At 40.7% G+C, this 27,078-nt stretch overlaps 1 protein-coding gene across 12 annotated transcripts in view; it reads right to left on the reverse strand.

Annotated features, from left to right (window-relative positions):
- The window catches only part of TNRC6B (trinucleotide repeat containing adaptor 6B), a 296,001-nt gene that overhangs the window by 162,422 nt on the left and 106,501 nt on the right, over nt 1-27,078 (reverse strand). For 6 of the 12 annotated variants that reach the window (XM_074390906.1, XM_074390915.1, XM_074390905.1 and 3 more), the window contains one exon: nt 24,120-24,187. The exons of 5 other annotated variants lie outside the window; for them this stretch is intronic. In XM_074390906.1, the coding sequence (XP_074247007.1) occupies nt 24,120-24,187 (68 nt within the window). Of the gene's footprint in view, nt 1-1,974; nt 13,080-24,119; nt 24,188-27,078 lie in introns of those variants that run through there. One more of the 12 variants, XM_074390912.1, reaches the window with a different exon arrangement.

Here is a 27,078-nt window from a genome sequence, read left to right on the forward strand (position 1 = left end):
GCCGTAAAAAAAATTTAGAGACAACTTTGTTCCAGTCCACCTCTTTAATGTAATGTTCCCAATCATTCTTTTACAAAAGCTGAATTTATATCATCAAAAAATTTACAGTGAATCTAAACAGTCACTTCTCTACTTATTACCATTACTAATCTAACAACATTAATTTTTTAAAATAATAAAATCTTTGCTTGTTAGAGACAGAGGACTTTAATTATCTTATGCATTCAAATGGAAAGTCTTTTTGTTAAATTAGTGTGAAAGTCCCTTCATCTACACACAATTGGCCCAAAGAAACAGGCCATTTTCAGCACAAGAGGCCAATCCATTTTAACAGTGAATAAAGCTTTTCAAAGCACCACACACCCTCTTCCAGACTGTCAAATTTTCAAAATGGTCCAGCATTTTTTCCACTTTATCTTTTTTAACACTTTCAGGCCCAGTAAGCATCTCATAATTAGATTAATTAAAAAGGAAGCAACAAAAAACACTGCTTCCTTCTGATCAAAATTATTCCATTTATGCTTAATTAGCTTTAATCCACGTCTACATATTTAATGACGGGGATATGACAATTCAACCCATTTGCATATTTTAAATGCCTTTTCTAAACTATACTTTGTAACAGATTTAGAAGCACAGTCTCTTTCTCATGCCAATATGCCACAGCATAAATCAGGAGGATACAAATTAGGAAAAAAAGAGAAAAGAAAACAAGGCCTCTCAGAGCCAAGGATGTGCTTGGGGGGCGGGGGGTGGAGTAATTTACCCAGGGGTGGGGGCAATTTACCCGCCACAGCACAAACTACAATCCTTTCAGCCCACCAGACCGAGAAGCATTACATCACACTCTCACAATGATAGGGGGAGGAGGCTCTGAGAAAGCAAGTTTTCAGCTTTCTTTCCTCCCTGCTCTCAGGCTTCTAGAATCCTGCATTAGGAGTAATGGAATTTAACTTCAGGCACTGCACAGCTTCAGGGGTTACTAAACAATCACACAGACAGCTACTTATACATGTGACCCTAAATGACCACTTCTCTGTGGATACATGGCTGAAACAGGCAACCACACACCCACACGATGAATTTGCGCTGAAAAGCCCAGTTATGCATCTGTGTAAAATTAAACACAAATTTTATTTTGTGAGGAATGAAGAAGGCTAATACACAGGGAGAAGTGATAAAGAGATAATTTCTAATCGTGGTGAAGGGCAGTTCATATCTTTAAAACATCATGTTTACAAGACAGTCCTATCCTTTGGATGAATCCACGATCAAAATAAAAGCGCATCTGGCTGCACATTTGAGAACACACACAGAGACCCAGTGCAAATGAGCGCGCGCAGAAAGGAGAGGGGTGAGCCACATATTGCTTGGGAGGTTTTCAAGCAGGGGAATCTACAAACCCCAAACCTCCTGGTGTTCACCCGCCCCCAACCTGATGTTTAAAATGTATCAGGTCTTACTTTAGGTTTTACATCTCTCTAGGAAGGAAGGCCCAGTTTAAAAAATAAAAAGAAAGAAAAAGGCTTTCCCGTTCGAGGGCTTGCCCTCCCAGATCCTTTGTCGGCCTTAGCAGCCGAAAGAATGCAAACCCATTTATATTTATGCAAATTTTTGCAGCAGATTTAAGGGGGGAGGGGGAGGTCTGTGTTTTTTAAAAACCTCTTTCTAAATAGCAAATTTCCAAATACTCTCAGCTTCATTTATTGCAAGATAGAAACGATGATGAAAATCTGCATATACATTAAAAGTGCAATTAAACCACTTCAAAATCTAAATATTTTACCAAGTCTTTTCCATTTCTAAAATGCCGAACCAAAAGTACATCACGGGTCTGATTTACACAGATCCACGAAATGTCTGAAGCCAGTCTCCATGCTAGACAAATGTCGATTTGCAACACCACCAGCGAAAACGGTTAGACAAGATCCATATAAATCAATTGGTTTAAAAAAATTGAAAATATTTACCAACCTCATAAAGTGCAGCAGTGCTTAAATCCAGCAAATTGAGGCATACAAGGTAGAAATGGAAATGAAAAAAGGTCCAAAAAATGAATTCTTTTTGTCTATCTGTTTTTTTGTATTTTAAATATTCAGAAACCAGCAGAGACTCTGTCGGCCATTTTGGCTTGAACTAACTCTCTCTCACACACTCTCCCTCTTGCTCTCTCTCTCCCCCTCTGTCTCTAAAGGAAGCAGCTTTTTGTGACCTTCAAATAGAGGCAGATCATGTGACTTCGGGGTTTGTCAATCAGGAAAGGGGAGGGAGCTGGAGCTGAAACTGCCTTAAAGGGGAAGCAGCCCTTTTCCACTCTCATTTGTGAAATGCTGTTATCTCATACTCTCCGCCTACAGACACTGCATGTGAAAGTGGCAACAGCATAAGGGTAACAGATGAACAAAACAGAAAAACCTTTATTGGTTTATAGAAATATGCTCAGTTGCTAACGATTCTTACAGCTCCTGGATCTTATCCTGGCTCGCTTGCTAGTTATTCTCTAGATGTTTGGGCAAGCACAGGCTGGCAAACTGCTCTGTAAAAGGGGCTGAAACACCTCTCTACCAAACAAGAGGCTTTAGTTTTGGGAAAGACTGAGGTGAAATATAGGGCAAAACTTATCTCTAAAAAGCTCCTAAAATGCATAGAAAAAGACTGAAAGAAATGCACAAAAGTATAAACTGAACTGCAATTCAGAAAGGTTAAGTGACTTATCCCAAATCACACAGCTAAACAGCTGCAGAAGAGGGACTGGTTTCTCAATTCTGAACTCCACACTTACTGTTTTGCCTGTATGTGTGTTCAGTACCTCCTCCCCCAAACCCAAATAAAAACTACAGTATGCTACGGCATTGCAAACGGCGTTTCTCTGGGCTAGGGCAAGTCTGAGTCATCTTTAATCCCCTCCCCCACCGCAGGAAGTAGCTCTGCAGCTGAGGGAGACGAGGCACTAAATTAAAACCTACCTGGTTTCCAGCCCTCCTAATCCCGTCTCCTTTCCATATGCATCTCCATTACTAACTACTGAAGAAACTCAAGCTCGGTTTGCTTCTCCAGCCCTGCAGCTCACAGGCTGTGTAACTTCAGTGCTAAAAGTAAGTCCCGAACCTACCCTGCCTGGCCTCAGTTTTCTCATTTGTAGGAGACTGGGCTGCACTAGAGGGTATGTTTGGTTTCTTTCACCTCTGAAACACTGCACCTGGCTTCTTTTTTCTTATTTTTATTTTTTATTTTTTGAGATGAAGTCTCGCTTTGTCACCAAGGCTGGAGTACAGTGGCCCCATCTCGGCTCAGGGCAACTCCCACCTTCCGCGTTCAAGCAATTCTGCCTCAACCTCCTGAGTAGCTAGGATTACAGGCATGGGCCACCATGCCCGGCTAATTTTTGTATTTTTAGTAGAGACGGTTTCACCATGTTGGCCAGGCTGGTCTTGAACTCTTGACCTTGTAATCCACCCGCCTCGGCCTCCCAAAGCGCTGGGATTACCGGAGTGAGCCACCGTGCCCAGACCCACTTGGGTTCTTTCTTTGAGCAGTTCCGTTCATTTTTTCCTGGCTATCTCAAAAGTTCGCCTCCGCCCTGCGAAGGCTTCTTGGCCCTCACAGTCCAGACAGGCCTTCCTGTTAACTCCCATAACATCCTTTACTGCTTCTTCAGAATGCAGCTGTGATAACTGCAATTTAGTATCTGCGAAAGAATGTGCTTAACATTAGTCTTCCCAGTAGACTGTAAACTGTATAAGGATAAACACCATGTTTTCACTGCTCTGTGAGGCTCCACACCAAACCCCACATAAGAGGTGAATAAATATGAATGAATCAATGACTTGGACCCTATTCAGAAGGGCTGGGTTGAGTAGGAGGAAATCTGCCACCGGAATATAAAAACTTTAGGGGAATGAGGGTCACATTGTTCCCAGAAACTCCCATTCATCTACCTGTTTTAAGGACAGCTTCAGGAAATAAAGTAACTAAAATAGTAAAAAGCACCTAAGAGTGCTCTGTGACTATCAACTCCACCTATCTCTATAAGCCAGAAAAGGGAGGATTCCCCAGTGTGCTTCTCTCATAAACCAGCCTGACATGCCAGCCAGCAGACGACTGACAGATTCTAGAAGCCCAGCTTTCCTTGAAAAGGAACCTATGAATGCTTGTAAAATCCCACATACTTGTTGTCATCCTGGCTTCTGAGTCTTGATACAGTCTCCCGCCTTTGCTTTTTCCACTCAGATATGAGGACAGGAAGGAGCTGTTTCAGGGCAGGCAGAGGCCAATGCCTGGACGATCTGGCAGCCTGAATAGCTGTGGCTTAACAAGCTTCCACTGTCTTTGCCTAACACTGAGTGGAATAGCCAGGCCCTGCGCTGACAATTGAGATGCAGGAAAAAGCAGGAAACTCCTAGAATGGAAATTCTGATTATTTAGTCTATTTTTATCCTTCCAATACCTTCCAGATGAGTTACTGAAAGCCTACTTGCTTGTAGCGTGCTCGATTTGTTAAAATGTATGGGGCCTGAACATCCACTTTCTTTTAATTTGTGATGGATATGCTTTATGAAACTGAATTTTACTAAGTCTCCATTCCCCAATGCAGAATATTGTTGTATACAAATGTTTCTGTGTTGCCTTGTGTTAAATAGCAAACTGTATGAAAAGTCTGGAAACAGAACAAACATTTTAAATAAAATATTGGTTCTAAGGCCGGGCACGGTGGTTCATGCCTGTAATCTCAGCACTTTGGGAGGCAAGCGAATCACTTGAGGTCAGGAGTTGGAGACCAGCCTGGCTAATATGGCAAAACCCCATGTCCACTAAAAATACAAAAAAATTAGCTTGGCGTGGTGGCAGGCAACTGTAATCCCAGCTACTCGGGAGACTGAGACCAGCCTGGCCAAAATCTCAAAACCCCATCTCTACTAAAAATACCAAAATTAGCCAGGCATGGTGGCACATGCCTGCAGTCCCAGCTACTCAGGAGGCTGAGGCTCAAGAATCACTTGAACCCAGGAGGTGGAGGTTGCAGGTTGCAGTGAGCTGCACTGAGCCAAGGTATGTAGTGGTATGCCACTACATGCCAGCTGGGGCGATGGAACAAAATTCTTCTTTAAAAAAAAAAAAAAAGAGAGAGAGCAAGAAGAAGAAAACAAGATTGAAAAATAATGAACCGAACTGAATATTTAACTCAAAAATCTAGAAAAAGGCTGGGTATGGTGGCTCACGCCTGTAATCCCAGCTGTTTGGGAAACCGAGGTAGGCAGATCACCTGAGATTAGGAGTTCAAGACCAGCCTGGCCAACATAGTGAAACCCTGTCTGTACTAAAAATACAAAAATTAGTGGGGCATGGTGGCACATGCCGGGAATTTTAGTTACTTAGGAGGCTGAGGCAGAAGAATTACTTGAACCTGGGAGATGGAGGTTGCAGTGAGCTGAGATCATGCCACTGCACCTCAGCCTCGACAACAGAGTGAGACTGTCTTAAATAAATAAATGTTCAAAAATCTAGAAAAAGAGTTAACAACTCCCCAAAAATAATAAATATAAAAGAAAGGCTGGCTGTGGTGGTGGCCCATGCTTGCAATCCCAGCACTTTGGGAGGCCAAAGTGGGAGGATCACTTAAGCCCAGTTGTTTGAGACTGGGCAAAAAAACATAGTGGGAGACCTCGCCTCTACAAAAAAATAAAAAAAAATTAGCTGGGCTTGGTGGGGCATGCCTGTGGCCCTAGCTATTCTGGATGCTGAGGTGGGAGGATCACTTGAGCCTGGGAAGTCGAGGGTAGAGTGAGCCGAGATCACGCCACTGTACTCCAGCCTCAGTGACGGATTATATATATGTGCCCATAGGTATACTACTGGCACAGATATACAGATATAGATATCGGTTTTTGTTTTGTTTTGTTTTGAGGAACAAATATAAAGTAACAGCCCCCCTAAGAAATGTGTAAACTGAATTAATAAAACCAAAAATTATTATTTTTAAAAATTAAATACATGCAGATAATACTTTCGAAAATCGGATCAATTAAAAGAAGGGTGGGACTCGGTGGTTCACACCTGTAATCCCAGCACTTTGGGGTGCCGAGGCGGGGGCATCACCTGAGGTCAGGAGTTTGAGAACAGCCTGGCCAACACGGTGAAATCCTGTCTCTATTTAAAAAAAAGAGAGAGAGAGAGAGAGAAGTCACAAACATTAGGGCTGAGAAAGAGGATAATGTAACTGCAGATTTAGAGAAAATCTTTTAAATCTTGCTAGAATTATATGTAACGTTACATAAATAAACTTGAAGATTAAATAAGATGGATGATAGTCAAAGAAAACAGAAGTTACCAAAATCAACTCAAGAAAAATTAGGGGAAACAACCCATAGCAGAAATCTCTAAGGTCTTCAAAGAACGAGCCATTAAAACAACAGCAAGCCCAATTTTCTAGGTGAATGCTATCTAACTCTCATTGAACAGTTACTTTCCATATTATCCCTACTGTTCCAGGATGTATAAGGATAAAAGGAAAAGCTTCCTACTTTCTTCAATGAGGAAAACATGCTCCTGATACGCATTTGGACTAAGATGGTACAAAAATAAAACTAAACTAATCTTCACTTGTGAAGATAGATGCAAAAAATACTAAGTAAAATATTATCAGATAGAATTGAGTAGTTTTAAGAGAATAATTCATTATGAGCATGTAGGGTTTACACCAACAGTACTACACCAAGAATACAAGGATGGCTAAATTACAACCATAGAAAGACAGTTAAACTAGCTATTAACATTAATCTTCATTTGTTCAATAAATAACATACTAAGTACTTTCCCCATCAGACTTCGTGCTAAATGGTAGGGATGCAACAGTGAACCAGAAGGTTCTCATCTATATGGAGCTGACATCCTCATAGGAAAAGGAATTCACTGAGAAGGGAGTAAGCAGTTTGATAGGATACAGCGTAACTGAGAGAGGCTCACTTCAGATAAGGTGGTTAGGGAAGGCTTTTCTCAGGAGTGACATTTAAGCTGAGTTGCAAAGCAAATGTTTGAGTGGTCCATGAACAAGAGGGATGATCAGGAGGCTAGGACTTGTGAGCAGGGGCTACAGGCATGAAATGAATCTCGAGAGGTAGGAAGAGCTAGATCATACTGAGTCCTGCAGGCCACAGTAAGGATTTCACTTTAGGAATAGTGGAAAGTCACAGAAGAGTTTTCAGCAGGACAATGAACAGCGCCATTTTCAGAAACAGAAAAAAGTTTGGGATCTGAAAAAAAATGCAAGTTCAAAATACAAACAAAAAAATTGTAACCACAAAAATTAATAAATGCTTAAATGTCCTTTAAATATAACCACTAAGCAGTCCCCATTCATTGTTAAATTTAGTATTTATGGCTGGGCATGGTGGCATATGCCTGTAATCACAGCACTTTGGGAGACTAAGGCAGGTGGGTCACGAGGTCAGGAGATCAAGACCATCCTGGCTAACACAGTGAAACCCTATCTCTACTAAAAATACAAAAAATTAGTTGGGCATGGTGGGACATATCTGTAGTCCCAGCTACTTGGGAGGCTGAGGCAGGAGAATCACTTGAACCCAGAAGGCAGAGGTTGCAGTGAACCGAGGTCGTACCACTGCACTCCAGCCTGGGCAACAGAGAGAGACTCCATAAAAAAAAAAAAATAGCGTTTATAAAATGTTCATCACATTTGAAAACAATTCTCACTTTGCAAAACTTCTTAACCATGTACACACACACACACACACACACACACACACACACACACACACAGATTTTCCTTTTGAGATAGGGTCTTACTCTGTTGCCCATGCTAGAATGCAGTGACACGAACATGGCTTACCACAGCCTCAGCCTGTCAGGCTCAAGTGATTCTCCTGCCTCAGCATCCCATGTAGCTGAGACTAGAGGTGTGTGCCACCACACACAACTATTCTTTCAATTTTTTTGTAGATGGTGTTTCACCATGTTGCTCGGGCTGCTCTACAACTGCTGGGCTCAAGCAATCCTCCCGCCTCGGCCTCCCAAAGTGCTGGGAGGATTACAGGCATGAGCCACCATGCCCAGACCCTAAATATGTTAACTGTTAAGAAGTCTTAGATACTTACGATTTAAATTAGTTACTTGTAGCCAGAGAATTTCAGAAGCAGAATTATGAGAATTCTTTTAAAATGTGATGGCAAAAATAAATAAGATAAATCCATATATTTAATATGGGATGTGTCTACATATTTAATACAGGAGGTGGGTAACTTTTAATTTTTCCTATAAACATGAGACGAAGCCCTCAAAGCTTCCTAAAGCAAGCATGCCAAGGACCCTTGGAGGTCTTAAAACCATTTTGGTAGAGACACAATCAGATTTGTATTTCCAGAAGCTCATCCTGGCTTCTGTATGCAGAATATACTAACAAGGATCAAGAGAAGCAGGAAAATAAGTTGGAAAGCCTCTGTGGCCATCTAGGTGAGAGAGGGTGGTTAGAGCCAGCTGGGTGGTAGAGGTGAAGAAAAGTATGTAAGTACGCAGTATATTTTGAAGGTAGAAGAGATTCTATTGTAAGATAACTAATACTTGTTAAGCATGTAATCTTGTGACCATGAAATACTGTAAGGCCAATCAATTTATTAAAAAATAAGACTCCAAACTCTGGACTCACCATTCATTCATGAAGACAACAACCATTATTTGTTGCACGGCACCTAATGTGTAGCAGTTACTGTGCTAGGACCAGGCCCAGGGCATACAAAAAGGATTAATAACACCTCAAAGGACAGAGAAGCATGCAAATCCATAATTAAAACATAGCAAAGTATTATAATGAAAGTATAAATAGAGATGTAACATGGCTATGCTATGGGAATAAAAAAGGTAACTGCTACTGAGAAAGACTAAGTCTATATGAGAAATGAAAAAAAAATGAAAAAGAAAGAAAAAGAAAAAGGGTAACTGCTGGGAGAATCAGAAAAGATTTCACAGGGGAGGAGGTGAGAGTTTGAACTGAGTCTCAAAGAATGAGTAGGAGTTTGCCATGTAGAGAGCCTAGAAAAGGCAAAGACCTTTTCCAAGTTTTACCAACTTTAGTACTACCAAACCAAGGAAAGGAGGAAGGCTGACAAAAAAAAACTGTCAATGGGAGAGCTAAGCCTTTCTGCTATTCTTACTCCCAGCAAAGTCAGAAGATAGAAATAATAGCCAATAATGGCTGGGAGCGGTGGCTCACGCCTGTAATCCTAGCACTTTGGGAAGCCAAGGTGGGTGGATCACCTGAGGTCAGGAGTTCAAGACCAGCCTGGCCATCATGGTAAAACCCCATCTTAAAAAATAATAATAATAAAATAAAATAATAATAATAATGTAGGGTTAAAATGCAGAGTATAAAATAAATACCCATGAGTCCATACTGATGTAAATAAATAATTAAATAAATAAAGATGAGGGAGAACATACAAATTTTTGTGCAGTAGAATTTCAAATCATTTATATAGATATTTCCCCCTGTGGGAGGTAGAGTATATAACTCCCTACTCCTTAAATGTGTGCTGTGCATAGTGACCTCCCCGTAGATGGAGGGGAAAAAAAAGTAACATTAGTGGAGAAACCTGGCAAACATGACCTAAGCAAGGTGATCAGTTCAACATAAGCAGTGAGAAGTCGTGTCTATAGTATGTACCAAAATGTCACCTCTGTGGTGTTCTTCCTCTCAGCCCCAGACCCCCAGCTATCTAGTAAAAAGAAAAACATGAGACAAAGACTAACTGAGAGACACTCTTCATGATACCTGGCCAATACTCCATAAAACTGTCGAGGTCATAGAAACAAGGAACTGTCACAGGCCAGAGGATCCTGAAGAGACTTGATGACTAAATGTAATGTGATGTCTTGGAAGGGATCCAGGAACAGAAAAAGGACAGCAGGGGCCGGGCCTGGTGGCGCACCCTTGTAATCTCAGCACTTTGGGAGGCCGAGGAGGGTGGATCACCTGAGGTCAGGAGTTTGACACCAGCCCGATCAACATGGTGAAACCCCATCTCTACTAGAAATACACAAAATTAGCCAGGCATGGTGGTGGGCACCTGCAATCCCAACTACTTGAGAGGCTGAGGCAGGAGAATTGCTTGAACCTGGGAGGCAGAGGTTGCAGTGAGCTGAGATCTCACCACTTCATTTCAGTGAGGGTGACAGAGTGAGACTCCATCCCTCCTCAAGAAAAAGAAAAAGAAATAAAAAGTTCACTAGGTAAAACCTAAGGAGGAATCACAGACTTTAATTAATTATAGCATATTAATATTGGTTTGTTAATTGTAACAAATGTACCACATTCACATGCAATGTTAAGATTTGGGGAAACTGGGTGTGAAATATCTGGGAATTCTATGTTACCTCTGCACTTTTTCCTGGGAGTCTAAAACTATTCTAAATATGAAGTTTGTTTAAAAAAATGAGTTAATAAATTATTTGGTGAGTGGTTGATATTAAATGGTAATAAATGATTAAAAAAAAAAGAGGAAAGAAATAATAGCCAAAACTACGTGAGGATCTCCAACATGACCTGAATTCAACAGTCTCTGGATTTAGTTACAAATTCGAATGTTAGCATTTATACTATTATTGTAAGTTAGAATGCCAGCAGGCCTTTTAAGGAACATTTTTTCTGAAATTCCTTAGCATTGAACCTCAAAAATTAAATCTGCATTTGGAGGAAGCCTTTCTTGACACTCCAGGCTGAGTTGAATACACCCATCTGTGCTCCAAGGCACCTCATACATATCTCTAAAGTAGCGCGTTCATAGCCTGTTATTAACCACTTACTTGGCGTTTCCGTCTCTAATCAATGAACCCTTAAGAGGGCAGGGTATGTAGATTTTATTTCTGGGTCTAGCACAGAAGAGAAATTGAATTAATATCTGCTGAATGAATGAACAAATAAGCAAAGAAATGAACGGATGAATACTATGAACCTAGGTACTTTTAGGTTGTAAAAGAAGACACAACACTTATTCTACAGTTGAGAGATAAGACATATGCATGAGGCAATCAATAAAAAGTGTAAGATAAATTGTTAACTGTATGGTTGTGCTCCAAGAGAGGGGAGTTTGAAAATGGAGACACTACAGCTTAGTTCAGTTGGGTTTCAACAGATAGCTAGGAACAGAATGGCTGAAACAGATTTGCTTTGCTCTGAAGCTAGTGAAGTTAAAGCTGCAGGCCCCTTTATTTTCATGGGTCCGTCCTAAAGCTCTAGGAGGGATCCTAACAAAATGCCCAGTGATTCCTTATTTTTTGGTTACTGTATTTTTGCTGTTGTTTTTTGCAAGGTCTCGCTCTGTTGCCCCAGCTAGAGTGCAGTGACACAATCATGGCTCACTGCAGCCTCAAACGGCCAGGTTCAAGCAATCCTCCTGTCTCAAACTTAGCCTCCCAAGTAGCTAGGATCACAGGCATGTGCCACCATGGCCACAATGCCTGGCCAGATAATTTTTACTTTGGTAAAAAACACATAAAATTGATCATCTTAACCATTTTTAAGTGTGTAAGTTCAGTAGTGTTATGTATATTCACTCTGCTATGCAACACATCTCCAGAACTTTTTCATCTTGCAAATCTAAAATTCTGTTCACATCAAACAACAACTTCCTTTTTTCCCCCTTCCCTATCTCCTGGCAACCACCATTCTACTTTCTGTCTTTAAACTGACAGTTCTAAGTACCTCAGATAAATGGAATCATATTAATAGTATTTGTCCTTCCATACCAACCTTTTTTTTCCCATTATGGTTCCCCTTGTGTCAGTGGACTTAAGAGTGACTTCAGGCATTCTGTAGATTCCCCCCAAGGAGACCTTCAGTTGAGTATACCTTTGTTTTGGGTTTAATGGAATAAACTAAATTTATGTAGTTTTCATAAAATTGCGTATGGTTGAGATAATGTTAACCATCAATGTACAAATAGCGGTTACTGGGTCAACTCACTCTGTATCATGACAGAATCGTGGAGAGCCACATTATGTTGTGATATACATATTTCAATTCAAAGGCTATTTCAGATTAGTCAATGTACGAGAAAAGGTGAAGCTTTGCAATTCCATAGTGCATATATAAAAGATAGAGGTTTTCCCAAAATTGCTAACAACTTTTTTTTTTTTTTTTGAGATGGAGTCTCACTCTGTCACCAAGGCTGGAGTGCAGTGGGACAATCTCAGCTCAGTGCAATCTCAGCCTCCTGGGTTCAAGCAATTCTCCTGCCTCAGCCTCCTGAGTAGCTGGGATTACAGGTGCATGCCATCCATCATGCCCAGCTAATTTTTTTATTTTTAGTAGAGACAGGGTTTCACCATGTTGGTCAGGCTGGTCTTGAACTCCTGACCTTGTGATCTGCCTGCCTCAGCCTCCAAAGTGCTGGGATTACAGGCGTGAGCGACTGCACCCAACCAACAATTTTACAAATTTATATGATGTCACCAATAACAAGTTGTGAGGCTGAATGGAACTTATCTAATTAGTAACAAAAAACATATTTTGGTCAACTATGCTATAGGAAGCACTGATTTATTTACCTATTCTCTTTTTCAGAAAATATCACAGAATAGGGAGGAGGATCAAAGAATATAGCATGGCCAAAAAACGTAGGGGAAAATGTTTCACAGCCATGTGTTAGGCAACCAATTAATACAAATATTACATTGTTTTTCTGAATTTTGTGGTTATTTGTTGTCAACTTTTTAAAGTTTCCATTTTTGTGATTTATCTCCTCTTTGTAAATAAATATTCACTTTTGATCCTAATTTTGTCTTTGAAATTAATTTGCTTTTTCTTAAGAAGTATTCCCACAGCCGGGCGCGGTGGCTCAAGCCTGTAATCCCAGCACTTTGGGAGGCCGAGGCGGGTGGATCATGAGGTCAAGAGATCGAGACCATCCTGGTCAACATGGTGAAACCCCGTCTCTACTAAAAATACAAAAAATTAGCTGGGCATGGTGGCGCCTGCCTGTAATCCCAGCTACTCAGGAGGCTGAGGCAGGAGAATTGCCTGAACCCAGGAGGCGGAGGTTGCGGTGAGCCGAGACTGCGCCATTGCACTCCAGCCTGGGTAATTCCGTCTCAAAAAAAAAAAAAAAAAAAAAAAAAAAAAAAGAAGTATTCCCACAAAAGCCAGATTTGCAGCTGGTCAGAAAGAAGGATTTCTTTGCCTGATCACAGACATTTAAGGGAGAAGGAAACCAGACTTGCATGAAAGATCTTCAGCAGAGCCCCTTGGCAGGAGCAGAAGTTCCTTTGGGCAGTAGTGAAAATATGCATAGATAGGCTAACAGCACCTTAGGGAGGCCCTTAGAAGCAAAGAAAAGGCTCAGACTTGGCTAGAAAGGCATTTTCTGCAAAAATAATAGTAATAATAACAACTGATAACTGGCTGATACAGTTTGGCTGTGTCCCCACCCAAATCTCATCTTGAATTGTAGTTCCCATAATCCCTATATGTTGTGGGAGGGACCCAGTGGGAGGTAATTGAGTCATTGGGGTCATCACTTTCATGCTGTTCTCGTGATAGTGGGTGAGTTCTCACAAGATCTGATGGTTTTATAAGGGGCTTTCCCCCCATTGCTCAGCACTTCTTTCTGCTGCCAAGTGAAGAAGGATGTGTTTGCTTTCCTTTCATGGAAAAGCCTCCCCAGTCATGTGAAAGTGTGAGTTAATTAAACCTCTTTCCTTTATAAATTACCCAGACCCAGGTAGGTCTTTTTAGCAACATGAGAATGGACTAATACACTGGCCTATAGGTAGGGATGCTTAAGCAGAAGAATGATGATAAAATCAGGTCTATTGGAACATATTCAAGAAAGGACTGAATCTAAAGCTGATGACTGGGCATAGTGGCTCATGGCTGTAATCCAAGTACTTTGGGAGGCCAAGGCAGAAGGACTGCTTGAGCCCAGGATTTCAAGACCAGCCTGGCAACAGTCAGGCCTTGTCTCTACTAAAACCAAAAAATTAGCCAGGCATGGTAGTGTGTGCCTATAGTACTAGCTACTCTGGAGGCTGAAGTGGGAGGATTGCTTGAGTCTAGGTGGTTGAGGCTGCAGTAAGCCGTCACCATGCCACTGCACTACAACCGGAGTGACAGAGGGAGACTTCTCTGTCTCAAAAAGATTTTTTTTGGTTGAGGCTGCCGTGAGCCCAGATTACAAGACTGCACCATTGCACTGCCTGGGTGACAAAGTGAGACCCTGTCTCAAAAAAAAGGGGGGGTGGGCAGATGCAGTGGCTCACGCCTGGGAGGGCAAGGTGGGCAGATCATCTGAGGTCACGAGTTTGAGACCAGCCTGGCCAACATGGCAAAACCTCATCTCTACTAAAAATACAAAAATCAGTCGTGCATGGTCGTGGGCTCAATGTACTTTCTTTCTTCTTCTTTTTTTTTTTTACAGAGTCCCATTCTGTCGCTCAAGCTGGAGTGCAGTGGTATGTTCGATCTTTTGCAACCTCCATCTCCCAGGTTCAAGTGATTCTCCTGCCTCAACCTCTTGAGTAGCTAGGGTTACAGGAGCCTGTCACCATGCCTGGCTAATTTTTTTTTTTTTTTTTTTCTAGTAGAGACAGGGTTTCATGATGTTTGTCAGGCTGGTCTTGAACTCCCGACCTCAAGTGGTCCTCCCGCCTCGGTCCCCCAAAGTACTTTAATGCACTTTTCTTCTGCCAATAACAGATAAAATACTCTGAAATTAGGCTTTTTAATAACACCACCTCTGACTTTCAGAGTAAGAGCGTAGATTAGGGATTCTCAGCAGTTGATGGGAACTTCCTGACATCTTTATTCATTCAGCATATATTTATAGATGCTTTTTGTGCCAGCACTTCTCTAGGCAGTGACCAAGACAACAGAAATCCATCCTCACAGAGCTGAAGATCTAGCATGAAGCTTTAACCTCATCTTTTCTGCCTTGAGCCTCCCCTCCCGCTTACCATACTCTTCCTCACTTCACACACAGATATTCCCTAAGGGAAGGCAAATGCCAGAATGCTCTGAGGGAACTTGGATCCATACCCTCAAGTGATCATAAAATGTGGAGAAAATGAACACTAGCTTCTCTTCATGACACCATTGGAGATTCTTGATTCTGAACATGTATTTCTTTACCTATTTTCACATAGTGCTAAGGATTTGAAAACATTCTACAACTACATAACAGTATCTCCAAAAAGATGCCTTAAGACACCACTTTCAAGTCACAGGATAAATGTATCTTGCCTTTCAATTAATGTTTTTCCATAAAGGCATATTAGTTGTCCATATAAGTAAAATATAAACAAAATAAACATTTTGAGAGCGACATGACCTACCCTATTTGTTATTATTTAAAGTTAACACCTTAGCCTGTAATGAAGAGCAACTCTTAAAGTTTGTAGTCATTGTCAATTGTGAAACACATATCTGGCAAGCATGGTGGCTCACACCTTTGGGAGACCAGAACTTTGGGAGACCCAGGCAGGCGGATCACCTAAGGTCAGGAGTTCGAGACCAGCCTGGCCAACATGGGGAAACCCTGTATCTACTAAATATACAAAAATTAGCAGGGCATGGTGGCGTGCACCTGTAATGACAGCTACTGGGAGGGCAAGGCAGCAGAATCACTTGAACCTGGAGGCAGAGGTTACAGTGAGAACAGGAAACAAGGCTGTTATCTGTAGCTAAGATAATAAGATAAAATAAAATTGTGAAACACATATCTATTAAGTTACCCTTCTCTTTTCTCTTTTCTTTTCAGATGGAGTTTTGCTCCGGTTGCCCAGGCTGGAGTGCAATGGCACAATCTCGTTCACAGCAACCTCTGCTTCCCTGGTTCAAGCAATTCTTCTGCCTTAGCCTTCCAAGTAGCTGGAATTACAGGCATATGCTACTATGCCTGGCTAATTTTGTATTTTTAGTAGAGACAGGGTTTCTCCATGTTGGCCAGTCTGGTCTCAAACTACTGACCTCAGGTGATCTGCCCGCATCAGCCTCCCAAAGTGCTGGGATTACAGGCGTGAGCCACTGTGTTTAACCTTTTTATTTTATTTTATTTTAGAGACAGGGTCTCATTGTGTCATCTATTAAAATTACTTTTTTTTTTTTTTTTTTTTTTTAAGACAGGGTCTTGTTCTGTCACCCAGGCTGGAGGGCAATGGTGAGATCTTGGCTCACTGCAACCTCCACCTCTTAGGCTCAAGTGATCTTGAGTAGCTGGGACTACAGGAACACAACAACAGGCTCAGCTAATTTTTTCATTTTTTGTAGAGATAAGGATTGGCCATATTGCCCAGGCTGTTTTCTAACTCCTGAGCTCCAGCAATCCTCCCACCTCTCCCTCCCAAAGTGTTGAGATTACAGGTGTGAGCCACCAGGCCTGGCCTTGAAATTACTCTTATTGCAATTAATCCATGGTCCAGGGGTCCAAGAAAAATCTCACAAAATTCAGAATTTTTTACAATTCTGAGACCTCGGGGGGGGAAAAATGTTAGAGAATTAATTTTTTAAAAAGTAACTTCAGTGGAAATTAAAAAATTTATTAGCAACTGAAAGTTCCTCAAAGATCTAGTACAAAATGTTGATGGTTTTACAAAAATTCCCAGCAGCAAAACTTCCATGACTATAAACTATCATCTACTGAACCTCTTTGTGCCATTTTCAATGTACCAATTAACTTGAAAAGAAAACTCATTTCCTCGTTCCCCCAAAAGCTGTTAAAGATTATATAGAAAAACCAACTATTCTTCTGATGTCTAGCTTACTACTGTGTAATAATGATTGAGTTTACAGAGAGTTCAACCTGGTACTTCTTTTTTTTTGAGACGGAGTTTCACTCTTGTTACCCAGGCTGGAGTGCAATGGCGTGATCTCGGCTCACCGCAACCTCCGCCTCCTGGGTTCAAGCAATTCTCCTGCCTCAGCCTCCTGAGTAGCTGGGATTACAGGCACGTGCCACCACGCCCAGCTAATTTTTTGTATTTTTAGTAGAGACGGGGTTTCACCATGTTGACCAGGATGGTCTCGATCTCTTGACCTCGTGATCCACCCGCCTCGGCCTCCCAAAGTGCTGGGATTACAGGCTTGAGCCACCGCGCCCGGCCGGTAATTCTTAATAAATTTATTTCAATATGTACATATTGTAACAGTTTGAAGGGGGAAAAAACTGGTGAAAACCTTATGGTATAATACACAATATAAAAACATTAACAACAACAACTTTCCTACGGCATAATATCAACGTTTGTGTTCTGAAGATGCTTATCTATAAAATTCATGATTTGGAAATACTTTTACTTTTCCCTGTACTTAGGAAATGCTATAGAGCTGCCCAAGGTTTTTAAATAAACACTCAAAAGAATGGGTCCCAAAAAGTTTAGCACCTAATTAGGTAGTCAAATATGAAACAAGGAATATATTAATAAAAGGAATCCTTACACAGTGGGGATTTATCTTGTGCTACAAGTGCAACTTTTAAAAGTTTAAAAGATGGAGTTGTGAGTTAGGGAGTTGGAGCGGCAGCAGAAACAGAGATAAGGTGAGAACAAACTGTTAGAGCTAAAGAAAGACCTATAATAAGTAAAATTCAGAAAAATTAAAAGGGCCTTTTATAACCGGACATTTAAAATGGGATGAATGTAATTAGGAAGAAGAGAATATAATCAAGATGACAGAGTTAAGAAACTTATAAAACAGCACCTGGGGCTGGGCGTGGTGGTGTACGCCTATAATCCCAGCCCTTTGGGAGCCCGAGGCAGGTGGATCACAAGGTCAGGAGTTCAAGACCAGACTGGCCAACATGGTGAAACCCCGTCTCTACTAAAAAATATAAAAATTAGCTGGGCATGGTGGCCAGTGCCTGTAATCCCAGCTATTTGGGAGGCTGAGGTAGGAGAATTGCTTGAACCGGGACCCGGGAGGCGGAGGCTGTAGTGAGCTGAGATTGCACCACTGCACTCCAGCCTGAGATACAGAGGGAGACTCCATCTCAAAACAAAACAAAACAAAAACCAGCACCTGGAGCACAAAGCCACACAGAACCACAACACACTGGAGTATGGAGAGCAGTGCTAACTCCATATATTACACTTTTATTTCTCCCTGAACCATCAATATAAAACTGCCTTCAGAACCAGGTGTGGTGGCTCTTGCCTGTAATCCCAGCACTTTGGGAGGCCAAGTCGGGTGGATCACGAGGTCGGCAGTTCAAGACCAGCCTGGCCAGCATGGTGAAACCCCTGTCTTTACTAAAAATACAAAAAGTAGCCAGGCATGATGGTGCATGCCTGTAGTCCTAGCTACTTGGGAGGCTGAGGCAGGAGAAACTCTTTTTTTTTTTTTTTGAGACGGAGTTTCATTCTTGTTACCCAGGCTGGAGTGCAATGGCGCGATCTCGGCTCACCGCAACCTCCACCTCCTGGGCTCAGGCAATTCTCCTGCCTCAGCCTCCTGAGTAGCTGGGATTACAGGCACACGCCACCATGCCCAGCTAATTTTTTGCACTTTTAGTAGAGACGGGGTTTCACCATGTTGACCAGGATGGTCTCGATCTCTAGACCTCGTGATCCACCTGCCTCGGCCTCCCAAAGTGCTGGGATTACAGGCTTGAGCCACCGCACCCTGCGAGAAATTTGTTTTTAATAATGGCATTTCATAGAACGAGACAAAAGAATGAAGAACATTTAATTGACAAAAATTTACTAGAAAAATATAGTGATTTCAGCACATTAAAGATAAGTATCTTTTGAGAATTTGAGTCAACTTTAACATAAAGACTGAAAGCCTAGATTTAAAGATTACGATATACAGTGGGAAAAAATTAAAAGAATGAAAGAAGTCAAATTTACAACTACACCAAAATTGGTATTTAGCTTCAAAATTACAACAAATGCTCTTCCCACAAACCTTTAGACCATCACAAATATAAATAAAACCAAATCAAAAGTCCATTTGCATTTTATCTATGAAAACCTGTTTTTTTTTTTTTTGAGTCGGAGTCTGGCTCTGAAGCCTAGGCTAGAGTGCAGTGGCTCGATCTCGGCTCACTGCAACCTTCGCCTCCCAGGTTCGAGCGATTCTCCTGCCTTAGCCTCCTGAGTACCTGGGATTACAGACATCCACCACCACATCTGGCTAATTTTTGTATTTTTTTAGTAGAGATGGCATTTCACCATCTTGGCCAGGCTGGTCTCAATCTCCTGACCTCATAATCCACCCGCCTCAGCCTCCCAAAGTGCTGGGATTACAGGCATGAGCCACTGCACCTGGCCTACAATGACCTCTCAATAAGCATGGTCAAACACAATCTATGAGCAAGTACCTGCTCAGCTGCTTTTTAAAAAGCTGTCCTAATTTTAATATTTACTCCTGCATTAAACACGTCATGCAATTAAAGCTGTGTAATTTTAATGTAGTAATTACATGGCAATAAACTTTGCTTGTCTGATTTGCTAAAGTAACTCTCAAGAGAATATCCTCAGAAAAATGATTAGATATTCTAAGAGTAAATAAACCCCAATGAAACAATACATATAAAATGTTTACAGTTATATACATTATAAATCTTATTGATATACATATACCAGAATTCAGTACAACTGGTCTAGAATATTAACAGTTTAGCACAGATACTTCTCAGTATCAGCAGTCAATTATGTTTCAAGCACTTTCTACATATACAGCTACCTTAATCTGCTTCTTAATAGAACTTAGTTCCATTGAAACAAACATCACAGAAAATAATGTTTTAAGGTTTTGGGAACCTATAGTCAAAACGTTAAATGAGGATATAAGGAAAGTGGCACAGATCTGCTAATGACATAATTTTAGTCTTAGTCCTTACAAGAATATGCTCCATGACCTTGAGCAAGTTACATTAGCCATGTGTTCTCCTGCCCTCTGTAAGTGAAATGGGCTGTTCATACAGGCTAATACCAGTGAATGAGAACCATTTGGAAAGAAAATTAAGTTAGATCTCTGCCTCACACCATACACAAAACTAAGTACCAATTAAATTAAACATCTAAATGTAAATAATAAAGTAGAAAACCTACAGATATTTTATCAGGTTAGGGTAGGGACGACTTCTTAAGGCAAGCATAAAACATGAAAGCCAGAAAGGTTGATTTTACTACATAAAAATTTTAAAGATTTGTTGGCATGAAAGATATCTAATGTTAAATAATAAGGACTGAGAAAATATTTAAAACATCTCAACAGACAAAGGTTAATGGTATCTAAAATGTATAAAGGGCTCCTACAAAACTATAAAAACAATCCAATAAAAATGGGAAATATATGTAAATAGGTGATACACAAAATAAAAATAAATGGCCAATAAACTAACAAAAGATATTCCATCTCATTAGTAAGCAGAAGAACACAAATGAAAACGGCAAGAGACTAGGGGTGATGGCACATGCCTGTACTCCCAGCACTGTGGGAGGCTGAGTTTGGGAGGACTGCTTGAGCCCAGGAGTTTGAGATCAGCCGGGGCAACATAGTGAGGCCCTGTTTCTACTACAAGAAAAAAAAAAAAAAGTATCTGGGCTTGATAGTGTGTGCCTGTAGTACTAGCTACTCAGGAGAGGCTAAGGTCGAAGATCACTTGTGCCCTGGAGTTCAAGGTTGCAGTGAGTTATGATCCCACCACTGTGTTGCCTAGCCTGGGCAACACAGTGAGACCCTCTCAATCAATCAATAAAAATAAAAATATAAGAATAAGGATTTTTAAAAAAATATTATTTGTAGTAATCAAGGAAGTGAGGGGCATCAAAATATCTATTAGGGAAGAATGACTATAGTACATCCATTCAACAGAATGTTTAACAGATGTTTAAAAGAATGAAACAGGCTGGGCCAGGTGGCTCATACCTATAATCCCAACACTTTGGAAGGCTGAGGCAGGAGGATTGCTTGGGCCCAGGAGTTGTAGAGCAGTCTGGGCAACAATATGGGACCTCATCTCTACAAAAAAATTTTTTTTAATTAGCTGGGTACAGTGGTATGCACCTGTAGTCCCAGCGACTCGGGAGGCTGAGGCAGGAAGATCCCATGAGCCCAGGAGTTCATGGTCGCAGTGAGCTATGATCGCAGCACTGCACCCTAGCCTAGGTAACAGAGTAAGACCTTGCCTCGAAGAAAAAAAAAAAAATGAAATGGACTGAAAATACGTCAAATTACAAAAGTAAGTCTCAGAAGAATGATATTTTTTAAAAATCAATTTAATATTTTTTTACATGTACAGAAAATGTTTAGGAAGATTAGGAAGGGAAGAATCTCATCTTTATTTCTATAGTCATATTTACTGTTTGAATGTTTTACGACAAGCTAATATTACTTTTATTTAAAAATTATGGTGGCTCATGCCTGTAATCCCAGCACTTTGGGAGGCTGAGGCGGGTGGATCATCTGAAGTCAGGAATTCAAGACCAGCCTGGCCAACATGGTGAAACCCTGTCTCTACTAAAAATACAAAAAATTAGCTGGGCATTGTGGTGGTGGGCACCTGCAATCCTAGATACTTTGGGAGGCTAAGGTGGGTAGATCACCTGAGGTCAGGAATTCAAGACCAGCCTGACCCACATGGAGACCCCCCCCACCCCGTTTCTACTAAAAACACAAAATTAGCTGGGTGTGGGGGCACATGCCTGTAATCCCAGCTGCTTGGGAGGTTGAGGCAGGAGAACTCCTTGAACCTGGGAGGCGGAGGTTGCAGTGAGCCAAGATTGCACCACTGCACTCCAGCCTGGGCAAGAGTGAAACTCTGCCTCAAAAAAAAAAAATTATTCAGTTCCTAGATTCTCTACCCAAACTGAATCGTATTTATAAAGTATAGTAATAATCATTTGCCAACTGCAGTTCTGAAATTAAAAATATTTTTTTGTAAATATTTTTATTGTTGTTGCCTCAAAAAAAGAACACAGCACCTTTGAGAAGGCTAATTTCTGCTTTATCACTTCAGTATATAATAGCTGACCAGGCCCAGAAATAGAATAGTATTCACCTGTGGAAAGGTTAGGCAGTATGAGACTTGTGAAAACAAAACAAGGGAGAAAGGCAAGGATACAAAACATGGCATTCCAACTTGCTGGGGCTGTCTGAAACTCTAAAAGAAGAACAGTTTGTATAACATAAAACTTGTGGGAGAATCTGCCCAGCAACGTTTCCTGAATACCTAAATAAGCTGATTCAGGAGACAGGTTACTAGAGAGGTTTTTAAAGATAAAGACTGGTTTGTTTGGGAAATGGATACCCTTGATTGTACAGAACTTTCATCTGTGTTTTAAAAATAGGCTTAATGCCACTTTCATTGTTTCCCCCAATTCCCTCTTATTCATGAGACTTTGATCTTGACAACCGCAGTTTTAGTAACCACAGTATTTTTCAGGAACATAGCTTCTAAGGAAGGCAAAAGATGTGAGAGCATCGGTGAGATCTGGATTCAAATCTATATTGCATTTCAAGCTGCATTACCATGGGCGAGTTACATACCCTGATATCTGCGTGAAATGGAGATGAAATAGTGTAATGAGTGGAAATGACAGAGTAAAAAACATTTAAGCGAAGTACCTTGTGCACAGAAAACCAAGTCTTGCTCTGTCACCCGGGCTGGGGTGCAGTGGCATGATCTCAGCTCACTGCAACCTCTGCCTCCTGGGTTCAAGCAATTCTCCTGCTTCAGCATCCTGAGTAGACTACAGGCACATGCCACCACACCAGACTAATTTCTTTTGAATTTTAGTAGAGACGGGGTTTTACCATGTTGCCCAGGCTGGTCTTGAACTCCTGAGCTCAGGCAATTCGCCCACCTCAGCCTCCCAAAGTAGCTAGGATTATAGGCGTGAGCCACAGTGCCCAGCCAAGGGGAGTATAATTTTTCTATGACAGATCTGTGACCAGACTGTGGGGGTGGAGGCCTGTGCAGTGGACAGGGAGAAAAGCACCTAAAGTGTTTCTCTTATCATTCCACTGGGACTAGATGTCTGGCATTCTAATTTGCTAAAGATGAATTGATTCCATCAGCCCATGCAGAATATAAGTGCTTTTGACAGAATACAGGAAAGTTAGGATTTATATTGTAAGCTATTTTTAAAATTGCCTGGTTAGCAAATTAAACCAGCTGTGAAAATATCCTGGTTTCCATTCACAACAAATACAAGACGAGCCATTTTCCTTTAATGAATCTGGCCTCGTGGCAGCATAGTCCATTCTGCATAATTTATTCCTAAGGGTTTCAAAGACATAATTTTCTTAAGACAGACCAAAATTAAACTATTTTCTAGGAAAAAAAAATATGAGCGAGAGGAGTTTCTCTCTATAGATTTTTGGTAAATTCCATGAATCACTGGGCCATTCAATTTAGGAGACTAATGTCTGAATAAAAAATAGTAGTTATGTCAGTACTTTAAGCAGTCTTAACTGTTTTTCCTTTAAAAGGGCATATGAAAAACCAGTCTGCTCTGCAACACAATTGTTCACATTCTATGACAGAGAGAGGAAAAAAATCCACTCACTGCTATCAAAAAGCTACCCCACAGACTCCCAACTTCAGGTTTAAAACCAATCACCCCTTAAGGAGTCAGGGGAGAAATCCTAAATTATTTAGAATGTTGACTAAGTTATATTATTTATAATTCCTGTTTCACTAGGGAAACAATTTGTTATTTAAACAAAGATCAGAAGTGTAAATAACCAAATGGAATAGAATTTAAGGAAGCACTATTCAAATAAATTCACACGTAGATTGCAAGGAAATGGTCTATTAATTTAGTCCACTTAATAAAGACATTGCTGAGAAAAGGATGTACCATTTTATACTTTCTTTGGAAATCAACCAAACTGAATTAGTTCAATTTGGTACATACTGAGCCTTAAAGCCACTGCTAAAACGTAACATAAATTTTGATTAGGCAAGTGTGAAAAACTATAAAGCTAACTTTCTTGTCCTTCCAGTTAGTTGGTCTATAAATAGAAGCAATGCATTCACAGCCACCAAAGCAACAGGTGAATTCCCCAATGTCTCCAACATATACATCTCTGACAAACACACAGTCAGCATGTTGAACCAGTGTTTCCGAGGACCTGTAATAGGACTCTTTTTAAATAAACTGTGACTCACTGTTTGCTTTCTTCACCAGGAGGTGGAGTCTTGCCATGCCCTTCCATTACAAAATCCTCCTGTTCCACCTGCAAAGGCAAGTGCCACAAGTCAGCAGTAGTCAGTAACTACAGCGAGACTCACTCCAAGAACCCAGACCTACCCTGTGCAGAACCACAAGGCCATTTCACTGTGGTGCACAGAACAGAAGCCTAGGCCAATGGTTTTCAAACTTCTCCTTGAGTGATTAGATATGCAGAATAAAAAAGGAAACATGTTGATCTGCAAAGCATGTAACTCTGACAAAGGATGAGCATCCACCATATAAAAGAACAGTGAAGAATCAATGAGACAAAGACAATCTACAGGTAGTGCTCGACTTACGACCACAGTCGGGACCGCAGAACGGTTGTAACACGATTTGGTCTTAAGTTGAGTAGGCTGTATGTACAGTTGAAATGGTGCACGTGGAGATGGTAGTGCTGCCAGAAGATGGTCCGCACTGTCGTACACCCAACTGGGCAATGTTTGTGCTGCCAAACGCGGAGCAGTCGTGGCTAGTGACTGTGGTAGTAAAGTCGAATGGTCGTTAAGTTGCATAGGTCGTAAGTCCATCAATACCTGTACTAGAAAAATCTGCAAAATAACCAACTAGGAATTTCACTGAAGAGAGCACATAAACAATTCCTAGGGCCGGGCACGGTGGCTCACGCCTGTAATCCTAGCACTTTGGGAGGCCGAGGTGGGTGGATCACCTGAGGTCAGGAGTTCAAGATCAGCCTGGCCATAATGGTGAAACCCCATCTTTAAAAAAAAAAAAAGAAATAAAAAAACAATTCCTAAATGTATGAAAAGATGTCCAATCTCATGTCAGTCAAGAAAATGCAAACTAAAACCATTTCACAACTACCAGGTTGACTAAAATTAAAGTCAGGCAATACCAAGTGTTGACAAGGATACACAGCAATAGCAATTCTTATCCACTCCTAGTGGGAGGGAAAACTGGTATGGCTACTTTGAAAAAGTTTGCCATTATTTAGTACATTTGAACATGTGTTTACTGTACATCTTAGCAATTGCACTTCTATGTATATACTCTACAGAAACTTTTGCACATACACAAAAGTATTTGTAGTAGAATCATTTTTAGCAGAAAAAATATATGAATAAATGTCTATCAACAGTAAAACAGATAAATAGGCTATGGGTTTTCAGAAAATAGAATACTGTATTGCATGAAAACAAATGAGTTACAGCTACACACCTCAATCTGGATGAGTTACAAAAAGGTAATCAAGTGAAGGAAGCAATTCACAAAAGAATACATATATTATATGATTTTATAAATATCAAGTTCAAATATATACCTATTTTAGAGCAAACTGCAGCAGAAAATATATCTTTTTAACCATGTGTGTGTGTGCATGTGTACAGGCATATATAGGTATATACATGCTTTTATTTTTAAAGCTATAAAGAAAAGGCTGAGAGCCATGGCATGACCCTGTAAGTCCCAGCTACTTCAGGAGGCTGAGGCAGGAGGATTGATTGAGCCTAGCAGTTCCAGGCTGTAGCACTCTATGATCACACCTGTGAACAGTCACTGCACTCCAGCCTAGGGAACATAGCAAGACCCTAAGTCTTAAAAAAAAAAAACTATAAAAAAGGGAATAATGTCTTAATATAAATTATTAATATAATTTCATAAAGGGAATTATTCCCTTCTTTAATAATTTATTGTAATTTAAATTACTAATTTGATTTTAAAATTATTAAAATTTTTATTGAATACATGACTTTAAAAGTCAAATAATTAATATTACAGGCCGACAAACAAAAACAGCACTCTCCACCCCTCCCCACCCTCACAAGGCAAGCCTCCATCCTCCCTTCCTCCCAGTGTAAGTTACTGTTTTTGTTCAACTCAATATTCAGTGCTAACTGTGCTATTATGTAGTAAATAATATATACAGCTGAATCACATGGAATGCTATAATTAAATTTCCTTTCTTGTATAATTTTGGTTTCCCTGGAACTAATAATTACCACTTACTCTTCTTAGTCTTTTTTTCTTGTTTTTTTTTTTTTTTTTTTTTCCAGCTTAGTATTTGTTATGTATTTTTCATTAATTCATCCTCAGACTCTCCAACAGAACTGTAAATCTCCTCTTAATCAGTTCAAACACTTCAGGTTATCTGTCAGTTTCACCCCGCCTTGAAGACATCCTCAGGGGCTTCCCCTGCTCCGACCTGGATTGACTACTCTCTAGGCCACTGAATCGCTGACATCTCACCAGGGATGTCTCCTCCTCTTCATCTCCATAATTCCCTCCTTTTTTTTCCTAGGCTGGAGCATCTGTTTCCCAGATCCTCTGTCTATTTTACCATTTACTCACTGGTTCAGGTGGAGTATATATTCCCATGATTTCTTGATAGAAGGTATATAGAAGGTGAATTTTTTTGAGACCTTGAATGACTGAAATGTCCTTGTTTTATCCACACATATAACTGACACATAAAATCTTTTTATTTATTTTTTGAGACGGAGTCTTGTTCTGTCACCCAGGCTAGAGTGCAGTGGCGTGATTTTGGTTCACTACAGCCCCTGCCTCCTTGGTTCAAGCAATTCTCCTGTCTTAGCCTCCCAAGTAGCTGGGACTATAGGCGTATGCCACCACACCTGGTTAACTTTTTGTATTGTTAGTACAGATGGGGTTTTGCCAGGTTGGCCACGCTGGTCTCGAACTCAGGTGTCTCAGCCTTTCAAAGTGCTGGGCTTACAAAGTGTGAACCCCCACTCCTGGCCATAAAAACATTTTTTACCCACATGCTTATATACAAAAGTTGACGTCAGTAAACTTTTCCATCCAAAATTTTGAGGGTGATGCTCCATTGTCTTCTAGCTCCCAGAGCTGCTACACAGAAAGAAGCTCAGTATCATTCTAGGTCCCAATGTTTTGGATGTGACCTGTGTCTTTTCT

The sequence above is a fragment of the Saimiri boliviensis genome, chromosome 21, assembly GCF_048565385.1.
Source record: "Saimiri boliviensis isolate mSaiBol1 chromosome 21, mSaiBol1.pri, whole genome shotgun sequence".
Lineage (NCBI taxonomy): Eukaryota > Metazoa > Chordata > Mammalia > Primates > Cebidae > Saimiri > Saimiri boliviensis.